The sequence below is a fragment of the Chinchilla lanigera genome, unplaced genomic scaffold (assembly GCF_000276665.1).
Source record: "Chinchilla lanigera isolate Chin_1 unplaced genomic scaffold, ChiLan1.0 scaffold00015, whole genome shotgun sequence".
Lineage (NCBI taxonomy): Eukaryota > Metazoa > Chordata > Mammalia > Rodentia > Chinchillidae > Chinchilla > Chinchilla lanigera.
In genome coordinates this window covers 29,432,605-29,444,947 of record NW_004955416.1, presented here as the reverse complement: position 1 = coordinate 29,444,947, position 12,343 = coordinate 29,432,605, and the positions used below count along the sequence as shown (strand labels likewise).

The 12,343-nt window shown below is 45.4% G+C and overlaps 1 protein-coding gene across 3 annotated transcripts in view; it reads left to right on the top strand.

The window, feature by feature from the left end:
- Nucleotides 1–12,343, top strand: part of Apba2 (amyloid beta (A4) precursor protein-binding, family A, member 2) — a 201,215-nt gene that overhangs the window by 146,868 nt on the left and 42,004 nt on the right. For all 3 annotated transcript variants that reach the window (XM_005381659.2, XM_013512683.1, XM_005381660.2), the window contains 2 exons: nucleotides 8,191–8,271; nucleotides 9,256–9,292. In XM_005381659.2, the coding sequence (XP_005381716.1) occupies nucleotides 8,191–8,271; nucleotides 9,256–9,292 (118 nt within the window). The remainder of the gene's footprint in view (nucleotides 1–8,190; nucleotides 8,272–9,255; nucleotides 9,293–12,343) is intronic.

Sequence of the window (12,343 nt, the reverse complement as noted above, 5' to 3'; positions counted from 1 at the left end):
CTGGGCCAATCCAAAATACTTTGGTGGAGCCACAGGAGGGCTGAGCTAACCACACCCACTCAGGACTATGGATACCAGTGTGTGCAGTCCTGAGGCACTGGGCCCACACATCTGGGAAGTTTCCAGAGAATGTTTAGGGTTAGGATGAGCCATGAGTAGCATAGCTGTGTCCTGTTGAGGAGAGAGGGAGGAGCCTTTCTTTCACTGTTTGTAGGTCTTATTCAACACAGGACATGATCCCACCTGTTGGGGCTCTTTATATAAGTATTATAGGAAACTGGCTTCTGGTAAAGTGGTTGAGGTCATACCTTGTTAATATCATTAAAATAAACATATGCAGATGTTCCTTGAACTACGACAAGGCTATATCCCAATGAACCCACAAATCACGAACTGAAAGTATTGTAAGTCAAAAATGCATTTCATACTCCTAAAATACCGAACATTATGGCTTAGCAACATGGTCTATAGAATATTGGTTTTTCCCTTCTTGTTGCTGATTATTGATCCCCACTCTTCAACATTGCAAGAGACTATTGGACCACATACCCTGCAACTCAGGAAAGGATCCAAATTCAAAGTAGAGTTTCTACTGAGTGTGCATGGCTTTTGCACCATCATAAAGTAAAAAAAAATCAAAAGTCCAGCCATTGCTAACCAAGGACCCTCTGTATTATTAAATCTACTATTAAAGCAACAGCTACTTCTACCACTTTATTTTCTCACAAGCTTGAGAGAAGATGTTCCACTTTATAGATTCACAAAAATTGAACAGAGAGGCTTAGTAGAAGCTATATATATTGTCTGGCAGAATTTGTTTCTCAAATTCTGAATCATAGGATATTTAGTGTCTGCACCCTTAGGCAGTTCCTGAGAATCTAAATTCATGTATTATTTACCACTAATTGTGTTGACTGTAACCAAGAGCTTCTCTTCCTATCAGAACACATAGAAGTTGTGGTACAGCAATTCCATGCTAGGCATCGCAGCCTGCATAAACAAGTGGAAGTTAAACAGAAAATGCCCCCAGGAAATTGAAGTCTAATATTGACCTAGTACTGGGCATTTACTTTCTGTTTGACTTGGGCACCTTTGTTGCGTTCCTTTTTCAGATAGCAAGCAAGTTTTCTCAGAATGTGTGTACAGGGCTCAAGGCTAAGTGTGGGGCAGCCAGGGAATTCAGGAGGTGTCCCAGGTCAGGCCCCCAGGAGGACACGGACTCTAGCTGCCTGTAAAAGCCAAATGATTGCTTCTCAGCAATCCCAGGGGGATTCTGTCATGAAACTGAGCACGCAGGGTTTCTTACTGTTTGATCAGCAGGCTGGAAAGATTGCGGGTGTTTGCAGCAATGAGTAGAAGCAGGGGCAGAGGCAGCCATGCTGCCCAGCAAACAACCATTTTAAAGAGGGTTGGGGGTATCTCCTATTCGAGAATTTATCGGAACCAAATAGGAGATTCCTTTGTTCTGTAGCACTCTGGGGACTATACTCCTAGCCCCCCTTAAATTGTGGTAATACACACACAACATGAAATTTGACATTACAACTATTTTAAAATGAACAGTTCAGTAGCATTTAATACAGCACTGTGCAACCACCACCACTATCTATATCCAGTACATTTTCATCTTCCCGGCTTCTCAGAAGGGGCCCTTTATCTATTAAGCAGTCATTCCCCATTTGTCCCTCCCCTCAGCCTCCTTGCAATGACAGATCTATGTTCTCTGTGTATGGATTTACTGAGAGAAAATAGGAAATTTTCTGGATATCTCATATAAATGGAGTCATAGAATGCATAATGTTTTGTGTCTGGCTTCACTGCCCAGCGTGGTGCTTCCAGGGATGATCCGTGTTGTAGCATGTGTCAGAACTTTATTCCTTTCGAGGAGGGCAGAATAATACTCCACAGCATGGATATACTGCACTGCATTCCTCCACTCATCCGTCATCTTCATCACATTCTTCATTGCTAGGACAAAATACCTGACACCTGCAGCTGAAAGGAAGAGAGGTTTATTTCATCTCATGTTTTTAGCACGTAGGTGGCTGGCTCTAGGCAGGAAGGCATGGTGAAAGGTCATAGTGAAGGGAAAGCTGCTCACCTCATGGCGGTCAGAAAGCAGAGGGAGGAGAGGAGCTGGAAGGGAGGTGCACATTTCCAGGTCACATCCCCAGCAACTCCTTATAGCACCCTGTGGTTTAATCACCTTCTAAAACCCCAGCCTAGGGGATGCCTGAGCTTGATATTTGGGTTCTTTCTACCTTTGACTACTGTGATGACTGGTGGTGCTGAGATCACACATGGCCCAGTTTTTGTGAAGACACTTGTTTTCAGCTTATTTGGCTGTATAGCTAGGAGTGGAATGGCTGGGTCATGTAATCATTCAGTGTATACTTTTTTACATTTCCCTTCCTACATATAATGCATGAGGAACCTGGTTAGTCTGAAATGAAAAAAAAAATTAATAACCCTGACACCCTGGTGAGTTGGCTTTTCAGCTTCTCATGCCTGATCTTGCAAGGGTAGCTTTGTTCACATGAGTAATTGTTTATACACTGGCCTGTGCCATGGAGGGTTTAAGGCTGTGGGGAGAACTAAATTCTGTTCCCGTACAGGCTCAGGGCCCTGCTGCAGGCAGCTCCCTGTTGTCAAGAATATGTGCCATGCACAGTGGAGGGTGCACCACAAGCACTAGTTCGGCACAGGCCACCTCAGGAAGATGTTTGATGAAGGGTCAACATGCAGAGACAAGTTTAGAAAAGTGGGATTCTGCTCCAAAACTCGGGGCTGGGCATACCCATCCACCCTCTGTCCTTCTTGGCATTGAGTGAGAAGACAGTGAAAGATTAAATAGAAAACATGTCCAAGTGGCCTGGTGGCCAGTAGTGGAGGGAAGATTTCAGCAGTCAGGCACAGACAACAAAGCCCTGCCTAAGTGGAGTCAGCACTGTCAGTCCCCCTGAGAGCTGCTGGATTTAGCAAATAATAATACAAATGCCCTGTTAAATAAGAATTTCAGGTGGGTGTAAAGTTTTGGCTTTACAAGACTGAAAGATTTCTGTGGCTGCATGGTGGTGATAGTTGTAGACATTACAAATCTATTTAATACTTCTGAACTGTACACTTAAAAGTAGTGAAGACGAGCAGAGGGTGGACCTCAGAGGTAGAGTGTTTGCTTAGCATGTGCAAGGCCCTAGGTTTGACCCCCAGCACTACAAAAATTAAATTAATAAAATAGAAGAAGGAGAAGAAAAAGCAGAAGAAACAGAAGATGATGACGATGATGTTAAAAGGGTAAAATTGACCCTGTATCAAATGGTGGTATTTCAGATAGAATAATTTTTAGTATCACTGTGCTCTATGAAAGACCTGATGTGGGTGTATGGAAGGGGGCCTTCCTTCCCTCCCCATTCTGTGCACAGTTCTGCCTGGAGATTTCCAAGGACAGACTGGCTGACCAGCTGGTGTCCCTAATGTGTCTCGTCGTGATACTTTTAAGCCACAGATCTTATTTGAAATGATGAGCACCCCCATGAGAGTAACTATTATAAGAATAAATACTTCACCCAAGCTCTAATTTTCTTCACGATAAATATCACAGGAGTGACCTGAATTGTAAGAGAAATAGAAGAAGAAAAAGAACAATATTGCAGATTTTTTCTGAGTCATGGATGTGTCAGGAGACAGATTCAAGGACTTTTGAAAAAGATGCCCACATTTCTGAGTTGGACCTTCCATGTGACACTGGTGGCTTCTGCTCTTGATTTGTACCCATTCAGGGCTGTCATTGGGCAGTGGGTCTCAGCATCCCCTCCCAAGTTGGATGGAGGAAGAAATCTTTGTTGGAATATGAAATGAATAGGTGTCTTTCTTGTTGCTGAGACACAATACTCAACACTCATAACTGTAAGGAGAGTTTTATTTTGGCTCACAGTTTATGGAGGTTTTAGTCCATAATCATTTGGTTCCAAGGCAGGTTGGCATGGCAGAGGATAAATAGCTTGTGCAATGGCGCTGGGCAGCAAAGAGAGGTCAAGGGAAAAGGGAGGGAGATATGTACACCCTTCCAGGCCATGCCCCCAGTGACCCACCTCCTATGGTCAGACTTCACCTCTCAAATCACTCTTAGCTATAAACTCATCAGCGGGCTGATCTACTGAGTATTGTGCCCCAGATTCAGTCAGCTGTGAGCACATGAGGCTTTAGGGGACACTGAGATATAAACCATACTGGTAGGGGTGACCAGCTGTTTTGAAAACAGAGCATATGAAGCTATGCCCGGAGAAGCCAGAACTAAGCCACTCACCAGCCCTGGCATTTCTGGGAGGAGTGGCAGTCCGGTGGGGACACTCAGGCTTGCCTGGCTGTGAGCTGTGCTCTGTCCCTAACTTGAGCTTCTAATGTGCTTGTCATTCAGGAGGAGGCTCAGAAACATTCTGCTTTTCTTACAGATGGTGCGAGCTGAGTGGGTGTGCACTGGCTTGCTGCTAGTTCATCCAGTGCAATGTAGGTTATAGTGCTGTGTTTTCAGTTTAATCAGACAGACAAATCAGAATTGACACATTAAAAATTCCAAGCATTAGTTGGTACCGACTGGAGTCAAGATATTTATTAGAACGATTTATTCGCATTAGTATTTTTATTAAAGGCATTTATCTCTGCCCCAGCAGCTGTCGCCAGGTTCCAGCTTGTTATGCCCAGTCCGTGCCATACTGCACATGCACTTTCTGTCCGGAGAGCTCCACAGTGGAGGTTCCTTCCCAAGACTGTGTTTTATTTCTGTATTCACCCACTGCGCTCTCTGGCTGAGGCAGGTTACAGCCCCCGGCATTGGCAGCACTCCACAGAAGGTACTTAGTGAGGGGCAGGACCCTGGCCAGCATCTCATTTTGAGGTGTCGCTGGTTGCTGTACCTGGGGGAAGGCACAAGAGGATTCAAATAACATCTTCAACTCCCACCTTCGAGATTCTGGGACTCCCTAGCCCACGTGGGCCTCGATCTGTGTGAATTTCAGATGCTGAGCTGCATGCTGCCAGCCCCTCTTCCCATCCCCCAAGATGAAAATCAGAGCAGCAGATGGGCTCTCCCAAGGAGAAACCTCACAAGCCCACCCTCCTGCCTCTTTCAAAATCCATCCCTGCTGTTTATGATGAGGTGCGGTTGTCATGGTGATAAGCAGAGCCCACTAGGGAGGGAATCGAGAAAACACTGAGGTGGAGGATAGAGAAGTGCCTAAGGCGGACCTTGTGTCACCCACAGACACCTGTACTGTGGCCCCACACCACGGAGTCTCAGGGGCTAGACTTGGGAGTGCTGGTACCCAGCCAGCGACCCCTGGCGGAGCCTGGGGCCCTGGTTGGAAGTTGCACAAATCGCTCCACTGGCCCTAACTCCATAAGGGCTTCAGGCTAGTGTTGCTTCCTCACCCCCATATCTGGTGCAAAGTCTGTGGCCCTCCTTCTGCCTACAATATTAGATCCCACCCCCAGCTGTAACATTTGTGGAATGGGTGTTATTAACTTGGTGTCACTGGGTGGTGGGTCAATTTATTTCTTCAGTTTTCCTGGAGATGAGCAGTGCTCCCAGGAGGCAAGCAGGATTTCAGGAACTGAAGTCCATGTGGGCAGCTTGCTGTGCTGGTTGTGAAGTCCCAGATAAGAGGGGAAACACTGACGTGCTCCGAGTGCACTGAGAAACAGCAGAACTGCACCACACAGAGATGTCTGGCCCATGTACCCAATGAGACTTCTGCTTGAGGAGATGAGAACTTGCACTTGAGGTGAGGCTGCCTGGCGGCGTCTTTGGAAGCTTTGGCCTGGTCTCCTTTGGGGGAGGGGAGGACCTGGCTCCATTCATCTCTTGCAGAGAAAGGTCCTCAAGCCAGGCTCATCCCTGAAGGAAGGGGTGCTGTCCATTTGGCCTGGCCATCCTGGCGTTCCTTGTAGTAGAGGCTCCACTTGCACCGCAGCCTTCCCTTCGGGACAGTGGGTTCCCTTCCTGGGTTGGGGCCCTTGAAGGGCACAGGAGTGTCCCAACAGCCCCAGGCAAGCCAGAGCCCAGCCTTAGGATGTACTGCGACAGCAGGACAAGGTCATGGCCCACCTGTGCGATCTGGCCGAGCTGTCCCTCGTGAGTTCGTGTGTTGGAATTTAATCTTCACTGTGTGATATTTAGAGGGTGGAAACTTAATCCAACCATAGTGTTCAGAGGTGGGGCCTTCAGGAAGTGATTAGGGTTAGATGAAGTCACCGGGGTGGAGACCCCGTGAAAGAATACCCGTGGTTTTAGAAGAAGAGCAGAGCAGCCAAAGAGCCTTTCACTTAGGGGATGGGCCACTCTTGGTGACGCCCTGCACTGTCTTAAAACTCTGGCAGCGAGAAGGCCATTGCTGAATGCGGCTTTTTGTATCTCCAGATCTTTAATCCAAAACAAACCTCTTGTCTTTAAAACTTCCCAGTCTGTGATAGTGTGCTGCCAGCCACAGGAAATGGCCTCATACAGGCTCCTTGCAGAGGGACAGAGGAGGCAGGGAGCAACCAGATGTCTGACCTGCTTGGGTCAGTTGTGTTCCTGATGTCCTTCCGTCGCGGGAGGGCCCGTCCCTGTGCACCCTCCCCAGGATGTGTCAGGGATGCCCCCCTTCTGCTGTCCTGTCCTTAAAGGCCAGCCCTGCATCCTCTTCTGTGCCACCCTGTCCTGCCCCACTCCCTCCAAAACCCAGTGGCATCCGTGGTCATGGAGGGGGCACTTACCCAGAGTCTTGCTGCCTGCCTGGCACGTGACAGTGATGTTCCCATCAGTGCCACAGTGGTGGCCCCAGGATCTTTAATTCTTCATCTAACCATGAGAGGGTTGGGGTTCTATCAAGGAACATGACAGTGACAGTCTAGGACAGGGTGCGTCTTGCTGGGTCCCCTAAACACTGTGAGAAGCTGGCAGATACCTTGGGGCTTGAGGTTTGAAGCCTCAGTTTTCTCCCCTCTAAAGCAAGAGTGGAAATAGCCATCCCCTAAGTGAAAGGCTCTTATAAACCCTAAAGTACTACATACATGGAACTTAATGTCACTGTATCACTGTTGTTGTCATTGTATTGTGACTGCTTGATAGTTTATTTCCAGAAAGTCCTGAGGTATGGGTCTCGCTTCTGTCCTCTGGGTGGTATAAGAAATTCAGGGAAAATAAACCCAGGGCTTATATTTTGTTATTTGAAGTAAAGAAAATTATGGTTTGATAAAAAATGAATAAAATTATGGTTTGATATCTTTTTTTAAAGAGAAGACTTGGCAACAGTAGGTTGACTTGCATTTATTGATTTGCATTTATTCTCATCCAAAATTTTAGAGCTTTTAAAAGTATGATTTAAACCCTAAGAACTGTTGCTAGGAATGTATGGTAGGAAATTACATGGAGAATCCTGAAAAAATTAAAAATACAATTACTACATGATTCGCTGATTCCAGCAACGTCTCAAAAATACGTCTGCGCCCCAGGGTTCACAGCAGCCTTGTTCACAGTATCCGAGAGGTGTCCATAAATGCATGAGTGGCTAAACAAAATGTAGTGAAATATAATTTAGCCTTTAGGAGGGAGGATATTCTGATATAACAAGCGTGAATCTTGAAAGCATTATGCAAAATGAAATAGGCCAGTCCCAAAAGGATAAATACTGTGTGATTCTACTCACCCCAGGAACTCAGAGTAGTCAAATTCATAGAGTAGAGTGGTGGTTGCTAAGGACATGTGCAGAGGGAAATGTGGAATTGCTGTCTGAAGGATACAGAGTCTCAGCTTTATAAGACAAAATGAGCCGTGGTGGAAATGGTCTTGTAAACGGGTGGTGGTGATGGTCACACAACAGTGTGAATGCATGTGAATTCAGATATGCCGTTCGACCGTGCCCTTGAAAATGGTTCAAGTAGTGAATTTTATGTTATGTGTACTTTATTATAACTAAAGATAATAATAAATAATAAAATTTAAAAGTGATTTTAAAACCTTCTTGGAAGTATAAATGTATACTATTAGCTGCATAACAATTTGATTAAATATATATGCATGCAGATATACAGACACACACACCTCTGCATAGGTGTATTTTATAAATTGAATCCCATGGGATGTTCAGTTTTTGTGTCCTGGCTCAGTTCTGTAATATATAAAAACACAATCTTTAACTTCTTGCTCTCCAGGTTTGCAATGGATTGGACCAGCCAAGGAAGCAGCAGCGTTCTGATCTCAATGGACCCATCGACAATAACAACATCCCAGAGGTAATTTTTTCCAAGGATGCAAGTTCTAGGCCAGAGCCCCCTTGATGGAGTTGTCTGCCCCTTCATGGTCGCTCAGTCTCCAGAGTTCTTATCCCAGCCAGTACCTGGGGAGGTGGAGTCCAGGGCGAGTGCAGTTGGGTATTGCTGTGGGAGGACATGGGGGAAGGAAGGGCCTATCCTTGTGATTCACAACCACACTGTGGAGTGTCTGTGTGCTGCTCATGGTGTACATGCGTGGGAGGGGTTATTGGTGCTCCCCGATTTGATAGAAAATTAGTTTGCACCGCTGTTCAGTAATCATGCTGTAACCTGAATTTCTCAGCAGTGACACCATTAACATTTAGGGCTAGATAACTGTTCAGGGGCTATCCTGTGCACTGCGTAATGTTGATTATCATCCTTGCCCTCTGCCTGCTAGAGTCTTCCCCGAGTTGTGACAACCAAAACTGTCTCCAGACATTCACAGATAGCCCCTTTGTGATAAAAATCATCCTGGGCGAGAACTACTGTTCTAAACCTAAAGCATGGTTTTAAAAAACAATTCCATATAAATTAAGACTGCTGTGAGGGAGATTATTAAAATAAAGGCAGAAGTGTGTATTCTTACCTCTAAAGTAGGAGTGGTAGCATGAATTTTCTGGGTAGCGTGTTTTAGATAACATGGTCTAGCTTTGATGAAATAATGGCTTTATCAGACAAGCCCATGAAGTTCTCATGCCCAGAAGTGGGGGAACCATTGGGTCAGATAGTCTCCAGGTACCTTTCTGGCTGTGACTTGCTAGCCTGAGGGTAACCAAGGTTTAGTTGGTGAGTTTTTGTGCCCTTCGCAAGTATCTCGTTGTATGCATGAGACCGGCTAGGTATATGTTCTTGGGAACACCAGCCAATCATGGAGTTAGGCTTTTACCACAACCGTCTACATCTAGCCTAGTTCTTACAGGCCTCTGTTACAACTAGTGTTTCATTTTTTCTATTTCCTAACAGACAAAGAAGGTGGCATCATTCCCAAGTTTTGTGGCTGGTAAGTGGCTGAATTTTCTCTCTTTGGGGGCAGTTGCATTGTATGTCAAGGCAAATGGTTCTTTTATTAGTGACTTTCTTCCTGCAGAGATTGTTTAGAAAGCACATTCTCCAGCAAGGTGTGTGGGCAATTGTTTTTCTAAGTGGTGCATAAGCCCACTGAGAGGGGAGGGAAGGTCCAGCCTATTTACCTGCTTTGACGCAAGGAATAGAAGACCATTCATTTAATGACACCCTTGCTAATTGCTTCACAGATGACACTGATGGCTGAATTAATAGATTGAAATGTGTCTGTATAAGCAGCTAATTATGATCTGATGCTTTTGATCAGAGTGAATATAATGGCATCCAAATTCAGGCTGGGTTTTTCTTAGGCTCTTCACTTCCCCTTTCCCATCCCATCTTTTTTGAGGTTAATACTGTGTAAAATGGACTGATCTATTCTGTGTCACTTTGGGGGGTGCGGGGCTCACCTGCTTGGCTGTACACAGAGCTGACTTGGTGTGATTTGGTCTTACAGGCCCCTGTAAGTGTCCCCATCAGTTGCTTTCAATGGTCCAACATCACAACAAAGAAGGCTCTTTGTGTGAGCTCTTTCTCTGTGCCAGGAGGATGCTTCCTGCCCCTGCTAATGTTTTATAATAAACAGTGTAAATTTTATTAATTCTTTCAATAAGCTGGTAATTGATTCTGATGAATATTTATGGGAACAAAGTAAATTAGCCTTCAACACTAAATGACTTGAAACCTTTCTCACTCTGCTTTTCTTTTTTAGTAAAACACTCAAGCCAGGGAAACTAAAACCTCCAAACTCCCCTAGGACTAGTTTTCAACCAGGCTCAACCAGTTGCAACTGGCTGAAAATGAAATAAAACTGGTTCAAACCAATTTTTACTGGTATAACTTGTTCATTGTTGCTCAAATCGGGCACAAATTGGTTTTGAATTCTTAGAACCAATACTTAGAACTCAAAAAAGCCTTGATTCCATTTTGACAGACAAATAGGTTCATGTGGGTTTTCCCGGGCGGTTTACCTGTGGGTTTGAAGTATATTTTCCTGGTTCAAACATCAGATTGTGTTGATTCCAACTCAACTGACTAGTTGTAGTTTTCCAGGACCTTATGATTGGCAGGAGGAGACCACATACTCCCACGCTGCCCACAGTAGAGTTTGGTCGAGTTCCTGGCTGATAGGAGGAACATCTCCTAAGCAGCACATTTCTGCACCTTTTTTTCATAGAGGTCCAGAGCCAGGGTGGTTTGTACTAGTCACACTGCTCCGGTGAGACAGGGTCTCCTGGACCTAAGCAACTCAGTTGTCATGGAATTGTGGCATCTTTGAAAAGAACTCCTTCAAACTGTCTAGGGAGGGAGTGACTTGGACATAAAACTCTCCTGGCTCTTAGACCAATTTCATATCTGTAGGAGAGAAGGTAGAGAGGAATTAGGAAACAGTGACAGTCTCTAACGGGTGTCCGACTCTCCCTGCTAACATCCCGGATGATCCACTCCTGTGGACCACCTTAGACTCTTCCAAACCAGATGGAACCAAGGCTGGGAACCTGAAAACAATTTAGAGTTGTTCCTACAGAAGAGAGATCCTTTGATTCTTATGAAATACAGAGGCCTTCAGCAAAAGCATATCCCTTTATTGTAGGTAATTCATATTCACTGAAGCCTTCATTGACCAAAATCCTATACAACAACAGGAAGAGGTCATTGTAAGGATCATGAAAACCTCTAGAGTAAAATGAATTGTGAAAAACCCATGTCGGAGTTAAACACCTTTATCAGTGCGGTATGCACTCGGGTGCAGGTATCAAAATAACCGCCTAACAGCATAAGATAGTACGTGTCTAACATAAAGAAATGGTGCGTGACTACTCATTCGATGGCTTTGTGGTGTCAGGATCACTGTTTTGGCTTCCCTTGGCCTCATTCTCAGGCTTGTCACCTCATTGTCACATAATGTCTGGATAGCTCCATCCATTCCTTCTTTTTCCAGGTAGGAAGAAGAAAGAAGGGCAAAGATCCAAGCCAGCTGTGTTATCTTTCCATTTATATTGAGAAAGTGAAGCTTCTCTGTAGATAGAGTAAATGAATTATTTGCATGAGGGTTTGACCTTCTGTTAACTGTCCTAACCAGTTCCCCAGCTAACCTGACTGGTAGTATGTCAGCTATGTCACTGCCCAGCACTGCTTATGGTAGAGATGGCTTTGATTGGTAGATTGTATCTAGATGAGGGAATTATAACCCTTGGGTGTGGCAGAACTTTGGGTGACTTAGGGCATGTCCCTTGCGGGGGAGCTGAAAGCTATATCCAGAGAGCCTGTAAGAGGTATATTGGTTCCTGGGAACACAACGCTCTTAAACCAGAGTTGCTCCACACACTTTTCTTAATTGGTGGGTTTCTGCATGAGTTCCCAAGAAAAGACCAGTGGCCAACTGGCTTCAACCTCATTTCCTCTGACTAAATGGCCCTGTGTCCTTAGGAGACCTAATGAATCTGGATCATTAGATCCTCAACACACTTCTTTCCTCTTCTGAGCCAAAGCTGTGTCACATGGCGGACCTTGAACTGTAGTGCTGACTGGAGAATCTTGCATTTGCCGTTCTGTGAGGGCAGGAAGAAGGTGGAGAGTGAGTACTGAGTGAGTAAGTGCTCAGTGCCCGCTGCAGCACTCATCTAGCTGGTGAGCACGTGGCCTTCCTGGGGCAGCTGAGGGCTGAGTTTGAACATCTGGAGATCTGAGAAGAGCACATGAGGCTAGAGGAGAGGGGCAGCTTTCCACCTCACCCGTGTCTGGGCAGTCACCCTGGAGGGAGGCTTTCCTGGGGCAGCGGTGAGGGACAGCCTATGACCTCAGCTCCTGCCTCATTTCAGATACTTAATTGTTTGTGATAAGAAAAACAACAGCAACAGTGAAAACAATGGCATCCGTGTTGGGTTTAGTGTGTGCTGGGCCCTGCACTGTCTCTGTCTGGGTCTTGTTAGCTGGTCAAGCACACCTGAGGAGTCGGTACTTCACCTCCATTTTATAGGGTAGAAAC